At 37.7% G+C, this 27,847-nt stretch overlaps 1 protein-coding gene across 1 annotated transcript; it reads right to left on the bottom strand.

The window, feature by feature from the left end:
* Positions 1–226: 226 nt before the first annotated feature.
* LOC104280932 (probable phospholipid-transporting ATPase IF) lies at positions 227–17,952 on the bottom strand (the record flags this gene model as incomplete). The annotated part of the gene is made up of 14 exons (XM_009878744.1): positions 17,842–17,952; positions 16,931–17,020; positions 14,033–14,113; positions 9,706–9,813; positions 9,408–9,536; positions 9,178–9,281; positions 8,262–8,309; positions 6,386–6,450; positions 5,746–5,827; positions 4,309–4,459; positions 1,602–1,799; positions 1,177–1,335; positions 708–880; positions 227–295 (listed from the first exon to the last, which is right to left on the bottom strand). Coding segments are annotated over exons 3-14 (1,364 nt in total), but the record flags the coding sequence as incomplete, so codon positions are not given.
* Positions 17,953–27,847: the final 9,895 nt, after the last annotated feature.

The raw sequence follows: 27,847 nt of genomic DNA, 5'->3' as shown, positions 1-27,847 counted from the left end.
GATACAAACTGCTATAATGCACACCTACACAGAGTAACTCACACAAAATTCTTGCATCTCAGTTTCAGTTGGTAAGGAATAAGATGCAAACTGTCTTAAAGACATCAGAGGAAAAGTGTTAAAAGGCAAGGTTTTCTTACGAACAGAGAGGATTAAGAGGAGAACATTTTATTAGTCTTCACTACTGTCCTGTCCTTCAAAAGAAGCAAAGAATAAAAACAAATACCTTTCTGGTTTTCCGAGACTTTTTACTTCCATACTGTCCCCACTAGTTCCAGTAAATACTACTCCAACCCTAAAAGGAAAAAAAAATATGCATTTAACCGTTCACTTCAGCCGTAATGCCTACTGATTATTGGGGGGGTGGGGGAAAGAAAAGGAAAGGAAAGAGGGAGACTCCTACACCCCCATTGCCGCTCTCTCTTTCTAGGGAAAATGAAAAATGCCCAACTTCTGCACTCTTTTAATAGCAATATATTCTGTACACTGTATTTTCTCAATGATTTCTAAACATATTTTAACCCATCACATTATAATAAGCCTAGGCCTTCGTGTACTTTATTTCTGCAGGTTTCCACAGTAAACTGACAGTGCCAGGCCCTGGGCTTTATAATCTTTCTGAGTCATTTTTAAGGTTGTTTTTACCATGATTTGCCTGCCTTAAATAGGCAACTTCGACATTAGACAGTTTTGGTGGTACAACTCACCGGCTTGCAGCTTCAACTAAAGCTTTCTCATCTGGTGAAGAAGCATAATACTCCAACGGGGATGTTATTCCGTTGGCATGCCAGGGACCATCAGCACCATCTGTTTGATCTGCATTGATCTGCACTGTATGACAAAGACAAACTGCTTTCAAGAAGAGTTCTTCCTCTTTCATCTGTAAGAAAGGAAAAAAAACTTCATTTGTAACACTTACATAGCAACCCAGTTTTGAATGTCGTTAATTAAAAATGTTTTTACTTACCTATCTGCCAAGTATTCCATGTTAAATAATTATAACTCAACACGCTTAATAAATATTATCTGTTCCTTAACAATAGTTTCAAAGTATTCAGAAATTCTGATTTTTCTTTTTAAAAAGTACTAACAACAGAAAATTCTCTCTCTGAAATAACACATTTTCTATCTGAGATGCCTAATGGGAGTAAAAAAAAAAATAAAAAAAAATCTTACCAAGCTATGCCTATTTCCATCTGGGGAATCTTCAGAAAACCCTTCCGGAGTTAGTTTACCATTGACCTCTTGGTACTTTACACCATTAATGGAGCACTCCCGAAACTGCATCTCATTTTCAGTTAATGTACCGGTTTTGTCTGTAAACACATACTCTACCTTTTAGAAAATAAAACAAAGACCGACTTAGAGTTGCATGTATTTGCTAGAAGAAAAGAAAAAACGCACACTCTCCACTATGCACTTTATGTGATCACGTTAAAATTTTAATTTCTGCCATCAGATTATTTTTACCTTATTTTTAAATTTATCAGAAAACAAAGCAATAGCAATGAAAAGTCTGTAGTAATGAATATTAATATTAAAAAATAAGAGGAAAATAGAGGGCAAAAAAACCCCAGAAACAACATAATTTTTTACTCTACCTGTCCCAATTCCTCATTGAGGTCTGAAGTATTTACTTGCGCTCTCTGGTTTGTTTCTTTGTGATAGAGGTCAAGATCCCAGCCAATAAAAAAAGATCCAAGAAATTTCTGCATCTCAACAGTCACATAAAGTGAAATAGGTATGATAAAATTGTAAAGTACCAGAAAAGCAAGAAAATCTGAAATAAATCTCAGAATCTACAAGAGAAATAGAAAAAGTAAAGGTTACTGCAGCGATCACATGAAACATGGTTATTTCGTTATGTTTCAATGTATGTGAAAAATGATGAATTGACAGAGCCGGAGGAGACCAAGTCCCACATACACAAGAGGGACAACGCAGGTAATGCCCCAGTAGTGCACCTTCAGACGGATGAAAAAGACTCCCTGAAGCTATAACTGGGTGTTTCAATTCTCAAGTTCCATCATTTTTCTCCTTCCTACTGAATCCATCAGGAGGGCTGCCAAGTAATACTAAATACCCTGGTGATTCTGCTTTCAAACAGGTCTCTTGAATGAGTTGGGTCTGAAGAAGCGAACATGTTCCCCATTGCATCAAATAGCCCCATTCACAGGCTTTTATAAGGAGCCATAAATGGAGAAGGCAGAGGAGACAAGTGGGTTCCTGTCCCCAGGGACACAGGGAATCCAAACCATGTGACAAGAAAGGGACTGTGTGGATTGCAATGGCACAGGCTTCAAACCATTGCGTTCAACACAGATTTCAGGTAAACAGCTATATAACATGAGAGAAATTGCTCTTTATTAAGCACGACAACTTCAACAAACTCTGAAATGCAACGTTACAGTCTCTTCGAAGTCTCTTTTTCATTTGAACAACAAACTCTTTATCTAAATTGTACTTTGGAAGGGTTCTTACCAACACCTAAATTTTGAGCATGGGAGATTAGAGACAAGAAAAACTAGGACATCTCTTTCAACTCTACCAGACATTGGTGTAGGAGAACATTTTGAAGAAAGGGAGTATAAAAGCAGCCAACAGTCTGTAAAGCTAAACAGCGCCTGTTCTTCTTAATTAGGGATCGTTGCTATAATTACTTAAAAGTCAGTACCAATAATCAAGGTATCTGGAAAAAACCCTCAGTAAGTTCTGTGCCTTAAGACATCTTCCAAACTAAACCAGAGAAGACAGATGAAGACTAAGAGCAGGAATTCCTGTAAGAGAAGATATACTGAGATGTGACAATTACTAAGGTTAGCAAGTTTATTCAAGCACTGTCTGTTAAATAACAATCTGCACAGCACAGGATGGATGAACGAAGCAGGGACTCCAAGGAAGGATGTCAGCATATTGAGAAATGCAAAGCAGATTGTGAAAGTAAACAAGGGAGAGAGAAAACCAGAGACAAGATAGAAGGGAAGTGACACTGCAGAAACACAGATGGCTCTGCATGCTCCTGAAGGCAAAGGTAAGGGAATGGAAAGATTGAGATACTTATCCTGATTCTATTCAGAACTGAAAGGGTTCCACAGGCTACTCTAACTTACACAGCAACTACTTCAAACTAAGTGAAGCCAAGAATATACTTGGCTGACCAAATAGTTGAAAGTGTGTTAAGTGGGTGCAGGTACTAAAAATAGGTCACTTAACAATTTGAAACCTTTTAAATTCACTTAATATTTAGAATACACTGAAAAGTTTTGGTAGCTCAAGTGATAACCTGAATTAATAATTTTAAATGAAATGCTGCACTGAGATAAAAGATATTTTTGCAGCTGAACTGCAAAAACACGTAAGCTTCTGAGAAAGTTGCATGTTCTACTGAAAGGCCAGTAAACTCTTGACTCTCCTTGAATCAAAGACATTCTCAAATTACTTCTTTTCCCTTCCTGAACCACTATGTACCAACTGTAAATTTCACCCTACTTGTGAAGGAGAAGAGATCTCTCCTGACTTGGCTTTGGACCTTTTTGCACACATGGCACTTAGGGAGCACATCCAATTCTCGACTCCCTGCGAGGTGGGGAGGGTGCGTGGGGGTGTTAAACATCTGACACCACATCACATGTGGAAACTGGATTTCCAATTCTTCTGTGCTTTGAAAATCCCCTCTATTACTTAGAATCAGCTTCAGCCAGCTTCTGAACTGCACTGGAAGAAGGCAGACCATAGAGAAATCAAAAAATAAATGGAAAACAGAAAAATACAGAACAACTTAAAAAAGACACTTCTCTGAGCTGCAGATCTGAGGAACATTTCAAAGTCTCCCTCCAACCTCTACAGAAAAGTGAGAAGCCAAGCAGAAGCTTGCGCAAAATGACAGCCTTACAAAATTGTCTGAACAGTCTTAGCATCACAAATGTCCAAAATGCCCGAACTGTGAAATCACTGCCATGGAACGTGCACAAGAACAGTCACCCTCCTCTTTTCCTTTAAGGAATGACAAAAGACATCAAAGAACAATAACTATAATAAGAACAGAGACCATCAGAAATACGTCCTAATTTTCAAAAAGCTTGATCTTTTTGTCAAGGAAGTCCAACTAGTAAGCGAGGTAAGGTATTTCCACACAAAGGTGAAGCTACATAGGTTGAGTACTCTCAAAATCAGAGACAACAGCCCAGTAGACTTGCAAGTGGATCATGTGGTAGCTACATCTATATCCAAGAATAGAGACATGATAAATACCACGTTCAGTATATAGTGGTGGGTTCCCCAGATACATAGTTGGGCAGAATTGATTACCTTACTGCTGTTTCTTTCATGTTCTGTTTTTCCATTATACCAAGGCTCATCCCATTTTTCTTCAGCTTGCCATGCATACTTTAAAATAGTGCTCAGAATGGCTTCAAAGAGGAGGATTATTAGATAAATAATCAAAAAGGAATTCATGGACCTACAAAGAGGAAGAGGAATAAAAAGCAACTTCAGTAACTTGAGTTTATTTTACCTAATCTGTTGACACACTGAAGTTACACGAATTGAGCAAAAACCTATTGAACAATTTTTTTTAAAAAAAAGTACCCTGTGTTTGTTACGGATAAATTTTAATGTGACAAGCAAGCAACAGATGTGAAAAGAAATCCTGCATCTGACTAATACACACTCTACATAGAGCAATATAAAGACCAGATTAAGATGAAAGAATCCTCCAGCTGACTTCTTGTCACTCTTGTCTGGGGCTGCCTTGTCCATCTCTTCTGCTTTGAGTATCTAAGCTAAGGCTGTGAAGCCAGTACAACCAAACACAGTGGAAACCCAAGGCTCTTCCTTTTTTTTTTCAGGTAGATGCACTACTACTTGCAGCTGATGTCAGCCAGGCCACGCTATACCAGGATATAGTCAAACTTGCCCCTATATTCTGTAATGCTAGCCAGTCCATCTGTCCTCCCCTTGCTTTGATGACTGAACCTTTCTTGTGCGCTCTACAGTTTTGCTTGTATCTGACTATAGAAGAAAAATCAATCTCATGTTTGCAAGAGAATGCTGGAAGGTCATCTCAGATTTTTACTAACTGGAATAAAGTTAACATATCAGAACTGTTTTTCCTTTTAAAATAATTCACGAGATTTAACATATAAATCTCTAATATAGTAACATATATCCCAGAAAAACGAGAAAAGATTTTTAACACTGAGCCTGTCACTTGTGCTAGAAGCAAGATTCACTCCAAAACATACAAGCACAGGCTTTAGACTATGTGAAAAAAGGTTGTTTTCCATTATGTCAAATACTACAAGTCAAATCAAAGATCTGTAAGCGATTAAGACTTCATTTCAATCCATCCTCTGTAAAGGCATGATGCAGTTTTACAATGAAGATGCAGAGAGGAGCAGAGGCTAGGACTGCTACGAAAACTCTCTCTGAGCACCTGGTGCAAGCAGCATTTCACGAGTCATTTAATGGTCTCCACATCTCAAAAACTAACCTCCTGAACTAACTTTTTCTGCTTTGGTCCTTTTTAACCTTGGGTATTTTAACTTTGTACACTACTGAAAGAATCAATAAAGGATGAAATATCAAGAAAAGGATTTTATATTTATAGTTTTCTACTAAAGGCAAAGCAATTACACTCTTCCTTTACCTACAACCCAATGAAGAGATCATGAGGGGTTTAAAGATACCAAGGAAAAACTAAGTTAAAACTCTACATACAAGAAAGATATTAGAAAATAAACATACTTTTCTACTGCTGACCGTTTCTGAGATTTACTCTTGTAATTTAATGCCATCTTTGTCTCCATACCTGTATACACTGCAACACCTGGGAAGGAAAGGGGAAGTGGGGAAGTTACACTTTATTTTCTGCATATATAGTTTACAGAGTTTTTTGTTTTAAGAGATGTAAGATAAAATCAAGAGAGGGTATTACTTTTGTGTTTACTTCAGTATAACAGTAAGACTGTATTTTCTTAAGTATTTGTAATATTCTGCTTTGGTAAAACAGTACTACTGAAGTAATTTTAACACCTACTAAAACACTGTTCATTATGATGACTGTACTGCTCTTCAATATGTATTTTATGGAAATCAGAATAGCAAATCTCTGGAGAAAGTCTTGAATAATGGGTAACAGTAACAACAGTCATTTATCCATTGAAGTTAAGTCACTTCTTTATCAAACCACTTCAAATATTTTCCTAGTGCAGAGCTGGAATTTTATATCCTTAGAGGTTCTTCAGCATATTATCATTCCTTTCATCTATGATCATATTCCCTCAGGTAACAGTCAGCAAAATTATTACAATTTCTTCAGTACAAGCAGAATTAAATCACAGTTCATCAACATGAATACTCTTTAAGTATCTAAATGTCTACAAACCAAATATTTCTTTAGTGTTTTTTAATCTTGCTCCACGAAGTAAGAGACTTTCAGGCCCAAGAGGTCTATAAAGAAACAGACATATGAGCATTTAAAAAACAGTTGTTCTGTATGACTAATGAAATCTAGCTTCCTGTGCAAAGTAGTCCTATAACCCCCTATATTCTGCATCCCCACCGCAACTCCAACCCCACCCTCATTCAGTCCAACTTTAATCCTTTTCTTCCTTTTACCACACTTTACCCATGCATGGTGACAGAGCTTTCAGTCTCCTCCCATGTCTCCTCTGGTCACTGGGATACTCTCCCACCACTACTCAATATCCCATAATTAGTGGCTGAGCTAAATATACCAAATGGCTGGTTCAGAGAGACCTGCAAGGTACTTGAGAAACCAGCAGGCAAAAACCCTGTCAAGTTCACCATGTGAGAGGAGTGCTATTTTAGACTATTTCACTTCTACCTCTGTCAAATTGAAATTATCTAGCAAGTTCAAAAGCTATTCATACCAGAGAAACAAAGACAAATGACTACATGGACCCACCACCACCACCACAACCCTGCAACCTCTGCTTCCTAACACAAGAGTAGAACTTCATCGATGTTTTCTGCCTCGCATCTATCACATCACAATAACACATTGGCTAAGTTAACTGTAAATAGCACTGTGAAAAGAAAGGTCCAGTTAGAATCAAGGTTTATACAAGGTTAGAACCGTATGTTCTACTCTAGCAGATGCATCATCTTCATAAACTGCCAGCAGGGTTGGTTTGAAATAAAAATAAAATTTTTTAAAAAAAAGGTGCATTCACTATTTTTGCCAGTATTTCAAATGACAGCAGAAACTGAACAACTGCAGTGGTCAGACTGACTCCTGGGTGAAAGCAAAAGAATTAAAGATCAGATACTAAGTGCCGCGGCATACGAGCCCTTGGGTCTGTCTTACTTTTCCGTTAGCTGTACCACAAGCAGTTGGTGATCACAGAATCGCACAATGTCAGGGGTTCAAAGGGACCTCGAAAGATCATCTTGTCCAGCCCCCCTGCCAGAGCAGGATCACCTACAGTAGGTCACACAGGAACGTGTCCAGGTGGGTTTTGAATGTCTCCAGAGAGAGAGACTCCACAACCTCCCTGGGTAGCCTGTTCCAATGCTCTCATCACTATCCTATAAACAAAGCTCTTCTACTTGAAATTCCTTAGAAGCCAGAGTTACTCCAAAACAACCCCTAAACCCACATCTCACCTCCCACAGTTAAACATTTAACTCAACTGCCACATTTGCAGTGACACTGATCACAAATGCCATGTGTACCAATTATACGCACAGATTATGACAGCTTCTTTAAATTACACACTCATAGGTTAATGTTTTAGGTTAGACTCCAACTTTAACTAAAAAATTGAACTAAAAAGGACTAAATGCTCCTCAACCTTTTGAGGAAATCCCCATGTAGGTCTGTAAGTGGCACTGCATCTTTATTTCTGTATTTTCATATGGTGTCTGCCATTTGCCATGACTGCAGAGGCAAAGGTGAGCACATGATTAAGTGCACACAACTTTAAGTGCACACAATTATGTGTTGACTATTACAGATGTAACATTTATCTTTACAGTCCAGGTAGTAGAGTAGCTACAAATCTGTAGCGGAGGCTTTGTGAAAACAGATCAATAATTTCTAGGAATTTCAACTGCAAAAACACCTGCTCAGTGTCTCCGATAGACAGGGGGTTGTTGCAGTGTACATAATATGCAAATGGAAAATGTTTAAGATCAATAAATGTTTCAAATAATAAATACCAAAGTTACCAACTCTTTCTAGGGATGGTCAGGATTTTAATCCCCTCTAAACATTAATCTTATAAAAATCTACTTACCGTACAATTTCTTCAGTTTGTTGACTTACAGTTATTCTTCCAACAAATCTATGAAAGATAGCCATGTGTTAGAAATATCTATATATAGACTTAAAAATGTAAAAGGCTCCTCTGTATTTACAAAAAAAAGTCATTAATGGTTCACAAGTACAAAATAATCAACATTTAATATCAAACTAAAACAATGACACCAGTAGCAATAATTTTACAGGAGATATTTAACAAAAGAAACATTTATCCTTCATTAAACAGTCATTTGAGAAAGCCTACTAGGTTTCATTAATAAAACCACAAAAGATTAAATTTCTTATTCAGTTAAAATAGACTGTTGCTTCTTGACATTTCAGTAAGAAATAATTCCTCAGTAAATATAAGTTAGCATATTATCCATCAGAAATGGGAATTTTTCATTTAATCCAGTCAATTTACTTTGCTTTTAAAATCTGACACATGTATTTAGCATGGCCTCATCTACAAATAGGGATGTAAATTTCTATAGCAATTGTACCTTTGAGTTTGAGTTAATTTCATTAAAAAACCCCACAACTATATCGTACTGACATCTCCTAGCAGAACCTCCAACAATTCTTTCTCCAACCTACTCGGATGCAAAGGTCTTTTAATTCATTTAAATCTGGAAACAACTTTACTCTTTGTAATACAAATGTGCGTAAGTGTCACAATCAAAATACAAAAGTATTATCCTACAGTTTCTGATTTACTACTGAAATACTCAATTTTAAGTTGTTACTTGCAACTTTGAGTAAGCACATATGTAAACACTTATGCTAATTACTGAAACCTAAAATTTAAGCAGATGTCTGAAGCTATTTTAATCACAGCAAGACTCATAACTTTCCTAATATTAAACACTCCATTTGATTTAATTTCAAAATATTTACTACCAAAGTGATACCTGTATAGATCTGCTTCTGGCTGCTGACATTCTATGACAGCTACAAGTTTGTCCAGGTTGGCAACAGACTGTAACACTGCTGTTTCTGGGACTGCAACATGTGTCTGCAAAACAATGTCCAATAAGTTAATGATATAGGACTACTGGGCAGGGAGGTGTATTTCAATGGGCTGAAATAAAAATGTCATTGTAAATTATCTAACATTTTACTTCATAACAGTAACGCAGACCTTAAGATTAGTCTCTCCATCCAAACTTGCTGTAGTAACGTGGCACGAACCGTCGACTCGATCAGATGACAAGAGCACCAGATCAACAGGAAAAGTCTCATCTTTGGCTACTCTGACAATGTCCCCCACCTAATGAAGTGAACACAAATGAGAACTGTACAAATGGAGTTTTAAAAGAGAAGAATTCATTTCAGCAGTTACCAAGTGACGATGGAACAGGTCACAATGATTAGCAATGAAAGCAGAGCTTTAGCTATGTGATAGAAACACAATTTTCAGTTTGTCCTTAGGCACATACCCGAATGTTTTTGGATCTAGTTTTTACAAGGCCACCACTTCGAACAACATAAACGGGAGCACCATTTACTTCATTGTCTGCTTTATGCCGTAGCCAGTCTTCATAACCCTGTGGAAAACATGTACAAATTTACTTTTCAAGCAAGAAATCTACAAAGCCTAACAAATATTTTCTAAGCCAATGTGCTTCCCATTACATGCTGCATAGCCTGAATACAGTTATTAACTTCTCTTAAGTTTCTGCCACAGCTGTGGTACGCTCAAGACCCTGGGCAAACTCCTAATTTTCGCTCAGCTTACACAAATAAAGGCAAATAAAGTAGCAAATGTGGCGAATAAACTTAACAGTTCCCTGTCCTGTTAAAACAAACAGGCAGTAATGTTTTCTGCAGACAAAAGACTGCTTGAGTGCTTGTTCGTTTTATCTACATTAATTAACATACCACAAAACTGGGAACAGTCACTCCCAGTCTCTCTTATGGATTCCTTTTTTTTTCTCCCCCCCAAAAGAAGTAACAGACTGAAATTACTTCCTTGTGTCATACCATATAGCACTTCTTCCAGTAACTGCCGTAGCCTATGCATGAAATCTTAAGATTTCTTAATTTTGTATGACATGGTGTTCATACACCAGCTCTGTACAGCAAGAGAAGACTGGGAAGGTTTTAGATCTTTGTGAATCCTGTTGCAACTGAGTTTTTAATGGATAAATTAAGCAGTTTGCCTTCATCCAATGTTAAGCATCTCTTTAAGCACATGTGCAAACTTTTGGGGGAGTGAATGCAGCTATATTATTCCCCTCCTATTTTCCTAAATTATTAATACATTGCTTACTTAATCTAATAGTACAACCCCTGGTCCCTAAGTGTAGGCACTGTTTGGAAGGCCCCATGAGTAAGCACAAGTGGATCAGTCTATGAAGGAAGTTCAGCTGCCTCTTACATCCTGGCAAGACTCCTGCAGCTGATTTTCATTAATAGAGACATTTCCTAAAATGCTTTTCTGTAGGTATAAAAAAAGTGAAAGAGTTAAAACCACTTCCTTGGAAGTTTTCAGAGAGAAGAAGGGAGCCCTCAAACAGCAGGCAGAATCCCAATTCATCCTGGAACGCCATAAACATCGTGTGAATGTTGTAGCACAAAGAGTATTAATGCAGATGCAGTTTGGAGAATTCTGTATCTGACTGGAGTGTGGAGAAATGTTGTATGATGACTTTAACATGTTAAAAGTACAGCTTTGCAGTTCTACCTTCAAGCACCTCCACTGTTACCAGCACAAGTGAATAAGGACAGCAAAACTGCATTACCTTTTTTCTTTTCTTTTTTTTTTTAAAGAAGAGAGAAGGAGGAAAGCTTCATACGTCAACTATTTAATAGTAAATTATTAAGATGCGCAAGATGTGTGTAGTAACAAAAGCCACACAGAGAGCTATTAGGAAATCAGAACCCTAAACCCACTAAGTAAGAATCTTAAAGAGTCCTTCCTCATCATTATGAAAAAGCAAGAGTCAGTACCTGCAGCTCCTTGTTAAAGGTGACTGACAGAAGAAAACAAGGATTTAACTAACACAGAATAACCTTGGGGCATTTGTCTCATGAACTTGAACAGCTGAGCAATATGGGCATTTGGCAAAGAACAGAAATTTACCTTCTTTAGAAAGTACAGATTTCAGCTCTTTCTCCATCTGACACCTATTGCCTACAACACAAGGATGACACCTCACACCAGGGAATTCTTAAGAGCCAACGTACTGTGGTCAGCTTAAATCTCCCCCAAATTTACCTACTGCAACATTTTTGACAGTTCCTTACCTCCACAGCTATCCTTGCCACTACTGAAAAAAATATCATTAAAAAGAAGGATGCAATAGGAATATGGGGAATGTTTCTTAATTGCATGAACAGAGACTAAAATCCCTCAACTAAGTTATAAAGTCCTACTTAAATAACTGCATCAATGTACTTGAGAATAGGACAAAACTAAAACCGGCCTGCATATTATATTAGCACATATTTCATTCTCAGTTTAAGTCTATATTTAATCAAAACCTGCAAAGTAGTTGTTTCTAATTTATCTGATAGTCATCTCAACATCTGTGCCCAAGCAGCCTGTTTGCCAAATACCTAGGAACTTACTGAAATGGACTAAGTTCCCTCAGGTTCCTTAGGAAATATCTTTTATTTTGTCTTATTTTCTTTTTTTTCCACAATTTTTTTTATTTTATTTTCTAATTTTGGACTCCTCTGAGGACTGCATATGCATCTTCATAACCATAAGGAGGAAAGTGCTCTGGCTAACAAGACAGACAAAATGACACAGCATGAACTGCATCACTTTGCAGTCTTGCATGTCCTTCTTCTGACCTAGGTGCAATTACACTTCTAAGAAGAAAAAGTTCCATCTCCTTGGCTGAGATTAAAAGAAGGCTGGGTTTTGAGGTTTGCCAGAGGTGTCACATTAGCTGGCCTTCTGGAAGCAGGGAGTTTTCCACCCAGTGCTAAGCTTCTCCAACTTGCCTACGGTTAATGCTTCTATTTTCTCCCTCATCTTTTGCAAGACTACTAACATTTAACATTTATCCTGTTGGAATTTTGTATAGAACAAGTGCCCTGCAGCTTTCAAAAGGGGTTTCTCCCCCTAAAATCTCCTATTTCACTTTTGGTTTGAGAGAAAACGGGAGCTGGTCTGGAGACCAGACTGGGTATCTTTTCCCTCTGCATTCCAACAGAAGATTTAACTTTCTTCCTCGTCCAAGGGCAGCCTGTTGGAAACAGCACACTGAATCGCCCTTCCAAGGCAACAGCTTGGGAAAACTGTTTGCCTGCTTTGCAGCAGGTGGGATAAACATGAGTCTGTTGGGTCAGTTTAGGTGGTTCCAATAGTCCTCGCAGAGACAGGAGACCACAAGTAAAACTCTTCATACTTGGCAAGTCATGAACGATTTGAAACTTCCAGAAGGAATGCCAGAATCCCTGTTCTTTGCAATTGATGGTAAAATACTTAAATTTCCCAGTATAGGATTATAAAAATGGAAACAAGGTGGTAATAGATTATTTTGGACTACTTTAGACTTATACAAGTTCAACTTTTTTCAGTGGAAAAAATAATGTTTATAATTAAGTTGCACAATCTCTGTCAGTTCATACAGCTTTAAGGAATATTCTCCATTGCCTACTCATGACTACAGCACTCAAACATTTGATTTTTTTAGGGGTGATAAAAACTGCAATTGAATAGAATTAGGCTACTCTACATAGACAAAATTCCACAGCAACAAGACTAAATGTTAGTTCAAATATTCAAGCATTAAGATTCCCTCTGCCCCAAACACCATTCTATCCGCTTGAAAGCTAGAGCTATTTTTACTTTTGCCCTATCTCAGGGTGGCTTTGGGGTCTTACCGGCACAGAAGGCAAATTGAAATTCCAGTTGTAGCTCTCTAACAGTCTCCTGCTTACTTTTCAGTTGCTATGACTGCATCTCTTCCCCAGACAGCACTGTCAAACCCTTTGAAGGGGATAGCTGCTGAAAATTACCTCCCTGCACAAGAGATTATAGTTTCCATCCACATCACCTCTTTATTTATGTGCTTGTTTCTTTCTCCTCCTGCATTAAGGGTTTAAAGCACACAGAAGATTTTTTTCTTTTTCTTCTTTTAATATTCTCCTTCCAGGAGATCTAGGTTTTAGTAGGATGTAGCATGGTGCTTGAACAAGATGTTTATTAAACTCAGAAGATTTTTCTTATTTCAAGTGCTATAAAGCACTTCAAAATGTTTTATGCAATCAAAGAAAAAGAAAGCAAAAATCAGAAAATTTCTAAACTGGACCTTTTACCTGGTACAGAATCACAGTTAACATGTATTTTATGGCATGAAATATACTCCTTGTGGCAAAATTTGCCTTTTAACTACTGACAAACACGGATTGCACCATTCCTTCATCTACCCCAGCTCCTTTCTCAGCGTGTCATGTGGCAGGATTGGTTTTAATACGCAGCGAGGTGTGCCAAAGGAATAAGTGAGGAGCTTTCAGAAAAGGTCTTATAACGAGTGACATGCAATGTTTAGACAAAAATCCTGTCTGACAGTCACTCACCGTCCATTTAAGGGTACCACAGTGAGTCACTGAGCCCTTGACAACTAACCAAAACCGCTCAAGTTCAAGCATCTAACAAGAAACATTAAACACAAAACACTTTCTAAAAATGCCCCCTTTTTATTTATTTTTAGGATCAAACATCATCTTGGTCAGACTTGGTAAGGTAAGTGAGGTTACTGTAAGGTAACTTCACCTTAGATTTCATGCTGTAAGACTTTCCCCCCTTACCTGTTTTATGGCTGTCACAGTTATGACAAAGAATAATGGCAATCCACTGGTAATAGGACTGGTAGGGGTATCTATCATGAGCTAAAAGAGAAGAAATTATGAAAAATTAGCCTCAGCTTAATTTTAACAGTTGTACTTGCAAAAAAACCCCAATGAAGCAAGCTGACAACAGTTTTCCAAATGCCTCATTATAACCTGCATTTTTATAGTACTTTTCTGCAGTACTTCTGGAGCAAAACTCAGTTCCTGACACCTATATAACACCAGGTGAACAATGATACAAAGGTTCTAGGGCATAGAACAATCTTAATCACCTTTGTAATTCATGTGCCAATTTTAAGAGTCCTTAGTAAAAGGAAAATACGTTTTCATCCTAAAAAGACTAATTCAAAAGTACGTTACAAAGGAAGGACATCTACATTACATTTCAATACTCTAAAATCGACTGTTCAACAGCAATGTAGCATAAGAATAGCAACCATTTCAGAAGTGAAAATAAAGTTAAAAATAGTAATTTAGATAATGAAGAACACTGTTTCTTAGCTCCTCTCTGGTTCCCCCAAGTTAACATGCAGTTTTAACAATATGTGCTATTATTGCTAGCATGCCACAAGTGCAGTGTATACACTAAAATTCCGACGTGGGGGGGATGTTAGTGGTTCTCCTCTGCTGCAGGGAAAAAAATCAGCACAATCAAGTGTTGAAAGAAAATATACACAAGGACTATTCAAAACCACAGACACTGATCCGATCCACTTTACCTGAGATTTATGGCATTGCTTTGGGAACCATTAAAGAAGAAAAAAAAATAATCATACATGAAGTTTACTCTGTTAAGAGCCAAGAAACTCATAGAGAAAACAGATTACGTCACCTTAAAACACATTCATGAGCTTTTCCCCTTTTTTGTTTTCCCTCCACTGAAACACAGACAATTCATAGAATGCAACAAAAATCAGATCTCTGCCATAATTGTCTGCTCTTCAACAGCAGCATTGCAATTTTAGCTCAGCAGCATGTTGTTCAATAAAACCCATGCCAAAAGCATCTGACTTTTGGCTGGATATGGCTAACCATGACATTTCTGCCCTCATACACTCTCTTCTGCTTTCTCAAGAGAGGCTCATATGTGAAAATGGAGTAAGTCTGGTGCTGGTGGAATTGTCATGGCAGCCTGCTACTTTTGCCAGAACACCATGGCCCTTTGCCTGACAGCCAGCTGGACAGACATCCACCACACAGCTGGTGTGGAGCCTCACGCGACCAAAATGCAGCCCGTCACCACGTTCCTGGCATGCATATGGGTGGTGAACAATGTGGACTGGATTGTGCTGCATGTTTAAATCACACGAGAACTTGACCGAGTCTCTGTCATCCCCAGTGGAAGAAGGTAGTAATGACAGACACTGCATCTTGGTCACACGAGATTCCTATGACAGAGAAGATATCATGGTGATCATCTTTTAAAGGCACCTTTGCCTTTTGAAAAGAAAAAAAGAACGACTAGATATTAATGAACTTCCAAAATGGAATTTGAATAAAGACAGAAATCCAAATGAACAGAAACGACTGCAGCTTTTCTCCTGTTTAGTTTCCAAGAATACAGACATATAGACAAGACATTTCTCACAAAAATTAGGGCATCCACTTCAGTCACGAACTGAGAGAACAGGATTACACTCTGAATAGAAGTTCTGCCTTCAGATCTGTATTTGCTCATGGGCATCACATTTAGATATCACTGAAGTCTAACAGTTTGAAAGGAATGTGACTCAAAATCTAACTAAAGAGGTAAATTTGCATTAAAAAGAAATAAAAGCTTTAAAAAAAATGCAACACCTGGCTGTTGTTACTGTAGGTAACGCCCCCATCTTCCTCATGCTACAATATTTTAAACAGCATTAAACATCAGATTAAGTTAGAACTACAGGACTTTATTAACTTCTAGCACAAGAATTTTCAGCCTATTAGAAAGTTAATCCTTTCTAAACCTGAAAGGACAAGAGCAAGGGACACAGGAGGCAATGGATTCTAAACTGCAGAACTGGCCCTACTACTGACATCTTGCACAATTCACAGACAAATCTTATGAACTCCTCACTATTCCTGTTTTTAGTCTAATGAGGTACCATCTTTTTCAGATGCATACTCTAAACGTTGGTTAAACTCTGTGAAGGACTGTACGTGTTCAAAGCATTCTATTCTACAATGAAAGAAAAGATTTTGGGGATACACAAAGTTATCTCTGCCCCAGATATTAATTGGTCTTTCAAAACCTAACAACATTTTTCCCCACTTATCCTTCATCTGTGTCTGCAACAGTGGGACAGAATTGAAGTACAATTACAGAGTCAGGGGTGCAAAGATCACAGAAAATTTCAGACTGCCATAATATAGTTGCAGATGTTCTTAATTAGAGGATTTTACACTCTGCTACAAAAGCCCCAGTAGTATTTCCGACCCATACTGTATCAACAGCAGCACTAACCGATCTTGCATTTCTGCGTTTCTGCACACAGTGTCCAAGAAGCACTTAAAGGCACACGGAGTAAAACTCCTGGTTTATTCACACACCACCAATGTCCACAAAAAATCAAAAAGCATATCTGGAATTTTATTACTAACTTAACAGATTTAAAATTGCATTTTGAGAGAGAAAACAAACTCCATATGCTAGCAGTGCAATGGACTTTGAAGCTGCACACTTAAAAAAACCTAAGGACAGAACTTAAATTTGGATATAATTCTTTTTAAAGTCATGTTATTTTTCCCAGAGAAACTGGAAAGGCATTGTTTTTATAGACAGAATACAAAAGTAGAGAATTAAATTGATAGAACAAAAATCAGTGGCAGAATTTACAACATAAATTTCAATTTCTTTAGCATTATTTAACTTACCTGAACCAAAAATATAATCAGAAAATAAAAGTTGGCTACTCTTCTGAACTGCTCAAACAAGTTTTTTGGAACAAAATTCCACACCGTATACTGAAGAGAAAAAAAGAAGACAGAGAAAAAGAGTTATGCCATACTCAACAAATTTTCAGTGAAATTCAGTTCCACTCCCATTAAAAACTCTCTTAACCTAAATCTTTTCATTTTTTGTCTCACCTCCCTCAAACATTGTTCTGGTCTTGCCTTACTCCCACACAGAACTGCTGTACCCGTTTTTTTTTTTTTTAAGTACAACTAGCAGGGAAGCAGGGGTAGCAACTGCAGTGCCATTGCAGTCAAAGTTTTCAACGTTCTCCTACCAACTGGGGTAGGAGCAGCTGGAGGCGTTTGGCTGTTTGCATCCTGGGTGGCAGAGAAAGAATTAATTCTTGCAGCTTTTCCTCCTACACTACAGCAAAAAGACACATCCCCACCACCAGTTCTACTGATTCCAATCCAAGGTCACACTAGGAGGGAATCTGCAACTGCAGTCCATTGCTGATTTATTTTACGCAGAGTACTAGCTTACGACTTGGCCGTTTTATTAACCCCCACAACCAGCTTCATCCTTCCTTTTAAGTGGTTCTGGGCATCACATCCAAACACAGGCAAGATTAGTTTAAAACCTATTTTTCTTCAGAAAATCTGACCAAGTTGCTTAATTGTTCTGTACTTGGGTCCTGAGGAAAGAGGGATGAGAGCACGATAATAACTACATAGGAAGCACCCCAGCTTTTTCCTCAAAAAAGTTTAGAGCTTGTTTCATTTTGAATACCGTGTATGCACGATTAGGCACAATACAGACACGCACATTCGCTACACAACTTCTGAAGCAATGTATCAGTTTGTTTTCCCTTGACAAATTGATTCCTTACCTTGGATGATATGATTCTGTTGTCCGCAAACTTCTGAGGAACATAATGGCCATGCTGGGGAAAACGATTTGCTATATAAATAGTTCTTGTATCGCTTTGATGTGGTGGGTCAAAACCCTAAAATGCAAAATAAAGGATTATCAAGAAAGGCTACTTTATTAACTGTAGTTTTGTAAAATTGCCATCTTTATGCTGAAAAATGGTATTCAGATATCAAGCAGCAGTTTTAAAATAGTGGCTCTTCAACGGGAAACAAAATTAACGTGTAAATTAAAGTTTGTTGTGTCCAGAGAATTTTCCAGAAACCGCAGAAAAAACCCAAAATCTCAATTTTGAGGTTGTGTATTCATTCTGGGAACTGAAAGAAAAACATCCTAATTCTCAAAAGGATAGAGAATACTTGCTATGATGCAAACTGGAAGCCCTGCGAAACTTAGAAGAAACAGAAATGGAGATGAAAATATATATATATTACCACACATCACAGCCACACTCATGATAACCCTAGATGACCTCTAAAGATCCCTTCCAGTCCAAAGCATTCTATGATTCTACAAAAAGTAAAAGGTCAAAACAAACAAGTCACACTAGTATACTGAGATAACTAGAATTTGAGAAGATTCTTCCCAGCTTAAAAACAAAAGCATATGTATCTGACTAGACAATACTATTTTCCCACACAAATTCTATCTCCATACTAACATTTTGTCTAACCTCAAACGTGATTTCTCCCAGCTTAAAAACAAAAGCATATGTATCTGACTAGACAATACTATTTTCCCACACAAATTCTATCTCCACATACTAACATTTTGTCTAACCTCAAATGTGATTTCTGCCATCACCACCAATCCATGCATGAATAGTAGTGACACTAAAAGCAAACTCACACAAAAAAGGTTACTCAGAAATACGTGGCAATAGTTTCCTGCCAAAATAGAACAAGTCATGTTGCAGTATTTAATGGGTAGCTACAGAGAAGGTGGAGACCCCCTATTCTACAAGGAGTCACATGTAAATGACAAAGGGCAATGGGTAAAAGTTACTCCTGCAGAGATTCTGACACAAGAGCAAAGTTTTTCACACTGACAACAATCAGCCACTGGCATCATCTGCCTAGGGAAGCGGTGGATTCCTCAACACTCGACACTTTAAGATTCAGCCAGACAGGTCATCTCGCTAAGACCGTGATTTTCCCAAGAAAGATTGAACCAGCTGATCTTTGAGGCCCCTTCCATCCTGATATTCCATGATTCTATGAAGATCTGAGTGAGATCCCTTGGAACCAAAGCCCTGTTTCCCATCTAATGGTCAGTATTTCCACCAACTGCCTCTGTGAGGGGAAGGGGAATACAGGGGTTAAATTTGCAGATGACACTCAGGACTGCAAGAACACCAAATAAGAAGAAAAAAATTCAAAATCATCTTGACCAAACAGATGCATGGAAGGCTGAAAGATATAGCAGCCAGACACAATTAACTGCATCTACAAAAAGAGATTAAAAGCCCATATAAGAGTTCTGTAACAAAAAAAAAAATAAAAAAATAAAAAAATAAAAAGGCTATAGCTGATCGCAGGCTGAACGTGAGTCAGTAAGGTCACCCCATTGAGAAAATGGCCTCCAGTATCAAGGAGGCCAGAGAAGTGGGAGCCACAGTTGAAGCACTGTGAACCACCTGGAGAGCATCCAGGAGTGGAACATGAGCCAGAAGAGATCCTGAAAATGTGGCATATAACACAAGGCTGGACAATCTAAGAAGCAAAAAGCAAACCCATTACAGTTACTTAGCCTAGAGGAGAGTGAACTTGGGATCTACTAGCACTGCTTCCAATATATAAAAGACTGCTCCACCAAGAAAAGGGGTAATCTGAAGGACGAAGAACAGAAGCAGGCTTAAGCTGCAAGCTAGGAAAACTTAGTTTAGACGTTGGAAAAACAAACAAAAATCCTTTCTTATGGAAAGGAATAATTAAAAACCAAAGTTAGTCATGTGGGAAGGTTGCAATGTCTCTGTAACACAAGGGCTTATATCTAGGTCATTCAAGTCTGTCTTTAATTGAACCTTTCCTGAGGCTACATGACTCACCAGAACCCTCCTAGCTCTAACCTTCCAACCTGGAGAAGCAGGTGATGGCAAAACACAAGCAAGACAGTAAACCAGTAATAAGAGGCCAAGAAATGACTGAAAAGAAAGAAAAAGCTTGAAGACAGGGAACAAACTAGTGAAATTAAATTTGCAACTGTTTGACCGGGAATCAATGATTTGCATCTGGGAAGCAGTGAACTTCAGCACGAGCATCACATGCTGCTAATCTTAGAACCAACCCTGCACTGTATACACAGTCCCCTGGTTCTTTGACGCCAAGTGAAAGAGCGACTGATGAAGCAGGTGGAAAGGGCATTACCACTTCCACTTCTGGAGGTGAGGAAACTACCTTTGCAGTTGTGTGGCTCCACTTGTAAAATCAGGCTCAGACCTTGATTAGTGTCAAAAACTGACACTTTACAGAACTCCGACAAAAGATGCACTATTTAAGTAGAAAGGATGATGAACAGGAAGCACAATGTGCTACATAAAAAATGGTTGGTAATAGTCAATCAAGAATTTTCTTTAATCCATTAATACCTCTTAACACAGGGCACAGGGTATTCACATTCAGGATGGTGTCATTTTAAAGTAAAGGGTTAATAAGGAAATTCTCTCCAACACACCCTTTTTTGTATTTGGCATCATTACTGCAAAAACATTCTACTTCAGAAAAAAAGATGACCAGAAGAAAGAAGGGAGAAAGAAAGGAAAGGAGATTTTTCAAAGAGATTTGAAGGAGAATAAACTTTAGATGACAAGCAGTGGAAGGCTGCTCTGGTCACACGCTCCAGTGTGAAAGCTTGTTTAAAGATAAGAGTGGAACAGGGAGTCGACGAGTAGATATGGGAAAGGACAGGAGAAATATATAGGATGGCAAAAACAAAGAGAGGAACTGTTCACGACTTTAAGAAAAGAAATATGAGCACACGAGTAACATGAAAAAAATGCACCTGTTAAATGCTGACAGAAAATTTAAAAAAGAGAGAACAATGTCTGTAGTAGAAACATTCTGGATATCTCTCATAAGTGACACATCATCTGTAAAACAATCCAGAAGATGCCACAATGAGTGTTTTGCAAGCAAAGAAAAAAATGTGTTTCGTTAGTAAGACTAGGTACACAGCTCTTTTCTCTCTCAGAAAATGTCTGGCACTTGCAAAATGCCAGATATCCTCACTTTGGAAAGTCATTCTACAGCCTGAAAAAATTCCACGCCAAACCAAACAGATGTAAAGTAGGGAAAAAACAGAGAAAGTAAAGAAAGCGACTGGCAGTCTTCTGATGGTGATAAATACTAATCTCCATGCCACTCTTATTAGAAGATGCATGCAAAACTTCAGTGACTAGGGTATTGCTGAATTTCTTCCTAAGTATTTATATGCTCTTTTAAGGCAACTACTCAGCACCTGAGAGTTGATGAGGTCAGTGCCATTTCTATTATTAAGAGCAAAGACCTCCACAGAACTAAAGTGTAACTGCAGGAGCACTTCTATCAGGGAACACCTCGGACTCAGCTGATGAAAAGCAAGGAGAACTATTTTCCAGATGAGAATCTCAGGATGTACGAGTTTAAAGGCGCAGATGTGCAGCTAAATCAGAGTTAAAGTGCAGTCTATACACACTGAACTCTGGTTTATTCAAATTTACCATGAAGAAAGAGCAGAAGCTGTGCAGTCTGCAGATCTACGGAGATGGCAATGCGCAAGCAAGGCAGGCTGGGGACAAGAGCTTCTCCAGTTGTCAGAGCTATGGTTGGAAGAGGACACATCCGTAACAACATTAATGATGTGACTGCTGTCACAGCTGGAAATAAGTGCCAGAGGTGGGAAGAGAACCTAGATTTCCTAAGTTGCATGTCTGTAATGATGAAAGATCATTTGAAATTACCCAATAACTCTCTCATCTCATAATTAGCTGATGAGACTGCAACCAAGCAGATCTTCCAGAGAAATCTTAATTACACCTCTCCAAGGAAAATTCTGCACAGACGCTGCACTTAATTGTTCAAGAATTGAAATGCCTTTAACTATTCTCTGACTATGGGGCTGGTCACAGATCCTGCTCCTGACACAAAACTGATCTGTAGTCCGAAATTCTGCCTAGCAAAGGGATTCTGCACAGTAACTATACGCAAGCCAGCAAAGAGGTGCAGAAAGTGCTGTTTCCTAATTTCACTTATTAGACAGTTCTCTTTCTAATGTCATCAAACTCAGCTGCAAAACTAGGGTAACATGCCCTTGTCAAAGGATTTCTGCAGCTAAATCGCACGAGCAGAGAATCCCTGAATTAAATTTTGAGTCCTGAAAAAAGATTCAGCTGTCATCAGTATCTTTCAACAAAAGTTAGTTTTCGCACTGTTATCTAGAACAGTGATTTCGACCTACAGGCATAGAACATTGTCTTCGTAACAAATAAAGCTGAGTTCACTATAAAACCTGATATTTAATGCTTCTTAATCAAGCGTATTACCTGAATCAATGGTAAATAAAATAAAATTTAACCATGATATTAAGTAACTAAACAAATAAAGTTTTTTACTCCCCCTCCACTCTGCAAATTAAATCTAGATTTATTGGCTAAAGTTCAGCCATTCAGCTGATTTATCAGCATAAACCAGGTATTATCTACCTCTGGAACACAGCTCTCATTTAATCTTCAACAAACACCTCCTCAACAGAAATCATGCACTGAGGTAAACTTGACATGTCTGGTTTTGAAAATAGTCTAAACAAATACTATTTACATGCAACACACAGATCTTTGGCTCAAGTTCATCTATAAAACACAAACCAAAATAACTTTTTTTTTTTTGAGGGGGAGAAGTGATTCATAGTTTTCCATTTTTATAAATTTGTAATGACTCTAACCGAAGCTCAAATAATTTTTATTAAACCTCTTCAACAGTGATTTCATTAGTGTTCTAAAAGTTAAAGACAAAAACATCCTCTGTGTAATAATTAGGCTTCTTTAAAATAGCATAGAAAACACATCCTTAGGAACCGAGGAGAAATTTTTTACTGTGATTTTATGCTATTTCTTTCATGGAAGAAACAGCCTTTGACAGCCACCTCACCTCCAAATAAACCTTTCCTACATTCTGTAGAAGAACTGCCCATGCAGTTACACAGTAAAGTGGATTGGAAAACTGATTGAACCAAAAGACCACCACTTCCTCAGTTGTTTTTTATTTGTTTTTTTAATGTATCAACTCCCTAAAACAATTATGTGGTCATGCCCATAGCCTAGTGATGTAACAAAAGGGTTTGCTGAGGAAGAAGAGTTTTACATTACTGCTGAAGAAGAAGAATTAGCATGAACAAGAAATTAGACAACTGGAGAAACAGAGTAAGCTTATGAGAAGAAGCACCACCAGAAAGAACTGGGCAAGGGATGAGGCTGCCCTCCCAACGCCTGCAAGAGTAACGAAGAAAAGAAAACCCGCTCTCTGTCAACTTGTTGATATAATATACCCTATCTACTGCAGACTCCTCTTCTTCAATACCACTAACTCATGGCAACGCGCACGTACGCCCTCCCCTTGTGCTCTGTCGCACTGTTCAGCGTGACGGTAGAAACGCGCAGATCTTTCGGCCAGGATTAGTGACACGAGACCCGCACACAACAGAATCAATTGCTGCTCCAAGCTCTGCAACACACGCATCGACAGTTACAAATCACCGTTTGCTTCTGTTTTGCACAAAGTCAGTATACTTTAACATCTCCCAGCATTCTTCATTCATCATTCACAGCTTTTACTGTATTTTTTTATAAGAACTACTGCCATGTGATCATTTTCAGTAAAAAGGGTTTGAAAGAAGGAAGTCTCAATTACAGCCTCTTCCTCCTTTCAGAAACCACACTAAAAGCAGTAGCTTCCCCAAAAGCTATGTGGACACCACATAATAGTTAATAAAACAAAAAAAAAAACAGAAGAAAATTTGGTCTCAGGAAGCCTTTTTTCTAGGGAGGTGATTGACTGACCGTGGCTGCAGAAACAAAACACCACATTTCCTGGCAGAAAGCCCAAAAGCCTGCTATCACACTGCTGCCAAGATATATTTTGATTAAAGGTGTTTTGAGGAAATGGATTTTCTTGCTTTGGAATTTTTTCCTGAATATACACGGAATACTTTTCCCTTTGTCAGATAAGATGATCTATTCACACTCCATGCACATTTTCAGAAGTCTGTGTAAATTTGCACTCAAAACAGTCAGCCAATAATTCCTTCAGTCATATAACTGGGCAGTAGTCAAATCAAATTTGTCGTATCAAAGGTTAGCGTGAAGGAAGAAACAGCCTCTCACAGCAATTTTAACCATTGCTCTAACAACTCCAGTAGTGAATCAGCCGAAGCACCCTGGGGTTTACATAGCGCCATGCAATTTGTTCCTCTTCTTTTAAATATCACAGCAATAAAGAAATAAAACAGTATTACAAGTTGCACGCTATTCATGCAACTTCCTCTTCCTGCTTGCTGTATCTACAGTTGTTTAAAATATGTGATAACAGATCATGTCACAATCTCCTCAAAGATCTATAACCAGACAAGAGTATTTTATGAAAACAAATACTCCAGGAAACGAAATCACAAAGCAATAATCCTTCCTTTCACAAAGTTTCAAAAAAAGGTCCAGTACCATATTTAGAAAAGGCATACTAGGGCTCAGAACAAAGTCTTGGTTGCATACAGCTCAAGTCGCTCTTATCTTATTTTGTCAAAATGCCCCCCAAAATAGCTTGGAAGAAAAAAATCCCTACTTAAAATTTAAAACCCCACCTATCTTCTCCTTATTTATCTGCAAAAATAACAAGCAGGCTAAACTGGCCTCATTCACTGCTAACATACTTCCCCGTGGCAGTTTCTCTACTCAGGTGACCGATGCCAAACATACTGGTCTTGTAATATCAATAAAATCAGAAAGGAAAAGCGAGCGGGAGAGTCCGGCTTTCTAACACAGTGCTCGCAGAGACTGCTCTGACACGTCCGGCTTCTGTTAGTAGTGAAAAATTTTAACAGAGATTTAAATACATTGTTTAATTTTAAAATCATCCGACTTTGCATCAATTAAGGAACCAGCTTTTCTTATTCACCCCTACGATCGAAATGATAGTATTTACAAAGCATAATCCATTTTGGACTTCATATGATAAAACGAATATAAAACTTTTTTAACAGCTACTCTTTTGTGATTGTCTTCAACAGAATTGCAAGCTTTGCATTTTTTCTACAGGATTATTAGAATTCTTATCCTCTTGTACTCAATGTATTTAATTAGTCAAATGCCTGTAACACATTCCTCATTTCTTGCTTTATTTTAGGATTTTATAATCAGAGACTCAGATTATGAAAATTATCAATAATGAACAAATCCAGCGACACTTTTGCTCTGACGCTTTTTGACAGAGAATTTACAGTAAGTATGTTTTCAACTCTAATGAAGAAATCAATTTAGTTACCACTCAGATTCTAAGCAGCAAGCCTCCATCTCAAAGAAATGGCTACTGGCTCCCAAACTACATTGAAAGGAGATTCAGTGCTCTCTAATTTTTTTCCTAAAATAATAATACAAAAAGCATGATAAAGTCCAAGAGGTCTAAAGGAAGTTGAGGCCTGACAGTATCTGTGGTTCAAAATGTTTGGTCACGATTCTCAACGCAGCCTGTGCCCTGAAGAAGTGAGAATGAAGATGCCTTTGAAGTTCCAGCTACGCTGCTGTTAATTTCAGAACCAACAGTCTTCCTCTGTGTGCTCCTGCAATTAGTTATCCTTATCTGCAATATCATTTCCCTCTCAGACACGTACAAATGGAGAGCAGGCAAGATTCTTGAAGCTGAAGGGTGGCTTAAGACATTCATCAGGAGGCAACTATAGGGCACTGTATTTCATAAAATAAGAAATGAGATCTCAAAAATCAATAGTCACTTTTAAGAACACTGCTCAAGATATATAAAGTACCTTGAACAATACCCAATCCTATAGAAATAGCAGTTATTAAACAAAGTCACACTAAGAAATAAAGAACTAATACAGTAAATGCAACATGCAGCACAAACCCTTCATATACCTTCAATAACCATAGTATCCCAGAAGATAAAAAGATAACTAATTGCATCCTTTCTGCACATTCCCTGGATTTAACTGTTTCTAGCGGAAACATTGTTCTTTGATTTTCAGTATTAAATAAGACATTCAAATCTGTGACAGTTTATAAACTTTCACTTAAAATTAGAAAGCAGTTTCGATTTCACTGCCAGCAATTCCATCACATACAAAAACTGCATTTGTCAAGTCCATGCCAGGACAAATACAGAAGGAGCCCACACTCCTTCGTTCAGGTGCCTGCATGCACGTGCACTATTGTCTTCAAATGAAATGCTGTTTACCTGCTGCTTTGAAGAGCTATTTATAGAACTACTTTACTCAAGCATGAAAGGCTCCTGTTGTGGGCTACTCATAAGACCATTATCCCATATGAATATTGAAAACCACTGTCTTCAGTATTTGGATTGGTTCTAGTGGGCAATAGCTACTCATGCTGACCAGCTCCTGCACTGCAAATCTAATCCGTGTTTTATTTCGGTACGAAGAAACTTTTCAAAAATTTTTCCTCCCTAAACTGCCCCTAGATAATAAATCTTCAAGCTTTTTTCAAAATACGTGCAAAAATTATACTGACAATTGCTCCGATAGTTGTGGCTTAACAAATTTCACAGGAAGATAATGAGCTCGTAGCCAGAACTGTCTAGCTCTTCCTTTTCACATAGTTTTTACAGAGCAGTCTTTATCAAAGCAACATGAGTTTGAAGTCTACTCCATTCACTGAATATTGCTTTAAGTTTCAATTCCATTTCCAACGTGATTTATGACTTAAGTATCAGTTTAATGTCCTGCTTTCAGACATGTCTACAAAACAGTTTATCCTTAAAGCTTGCTAAATCTTAAGCTTCCTTTCTACTTTGGTGCAATTTTTTTCCAAACAGATACATAAAAATCTGCAAAAATTAGCACAGTCACCCATAAAACTAGAAGGAAAATGTGCAATGGGGATAGTAAAAGAGTAACAAATTTTAAGTACACATAACAGAATATACTTTTTTATATAAATCACACAAAACTCAATTCCCTGATAGAATCTTTCAGGATGGGGAAAAAAAAAAAAAAAAGCAAGCTTGTCTTTTGTCTACATCATTATCTTTCCCTTGCATTTACAGAAATGTTCTCCTTTCCCATGCTTATTTTTACTCAGAATAAACAAGAAAAAAGTCCTTTTAAAGTCACAGCATGTGGGAAAGCAAGGAACTGCAGGGTTTTGGCTTTTAAATCACAGTGTAGCTGTCGTTCCTATTTTCTATATTTTCTACCATGGTCTGTACTATTGCTAAGTGTTTTTGGTGTTTTTTTTTTCAAAAGTAATCAAAAATAGGTTTGTATAAAAAAAAGAAAAAAGTCTAGCTGCAAATATGTCACCTGCATTTTGCTGGAAGATATGACCTTGCGTTTATAGACTTTGTTGGATCTATTTTGCTGCAGTTCTTATCTGCTGACTTACAAACAGATTTTGAGCTAGAAATTAAAGGATTTTTTTTTAGAGATATACTGTAGAGAACTTTTTCGCAGTGAAGTAGTTACGAAACAATCATAACAACAGAGGACAACAAGATACAATAAGAAAACAACCAACAGATGGCAGATCACCAGTGAAAGGCACAAGTCACGATGCTTTTCATGAAATTTAAAAGCACTATTGTATTTTTCTCTTATAATTCCTATCTCTCCACTCCAGAAGAAAGCAAACAAAAGTTTAAATTAATTCAGCTAACTCATTTAAAACTATACAAAACGGATACCAGTGATATCCAAAATACACGTTGAATGTTACTAAATCCAGCACATATTTAGTTGCTTTAAGATTA

The sequence above is a fragment of the Apaloderma vittatum genome, unplaced genomic scaffold, assembly GCF_000703405.1.
Source record: "Apaloderma vittatum isolate BGI_N311 unplaced genomic scaffold, ASM70340v1 scaffold40171, whole genome shotgun sequence".
In the NCBI taxonomy this organism is placed as follows: Eukaryota; Metazoa; Chordata; class Aves; order Trogoniformes; family Trogonidae; genus Apaloderma; species Apaloderma vittatum.
The sequence above is the reverse complement of the archived record's forward strand: the minus strand, read 5'-3'. Positions and strand labels throughout refer to the sequence as shown.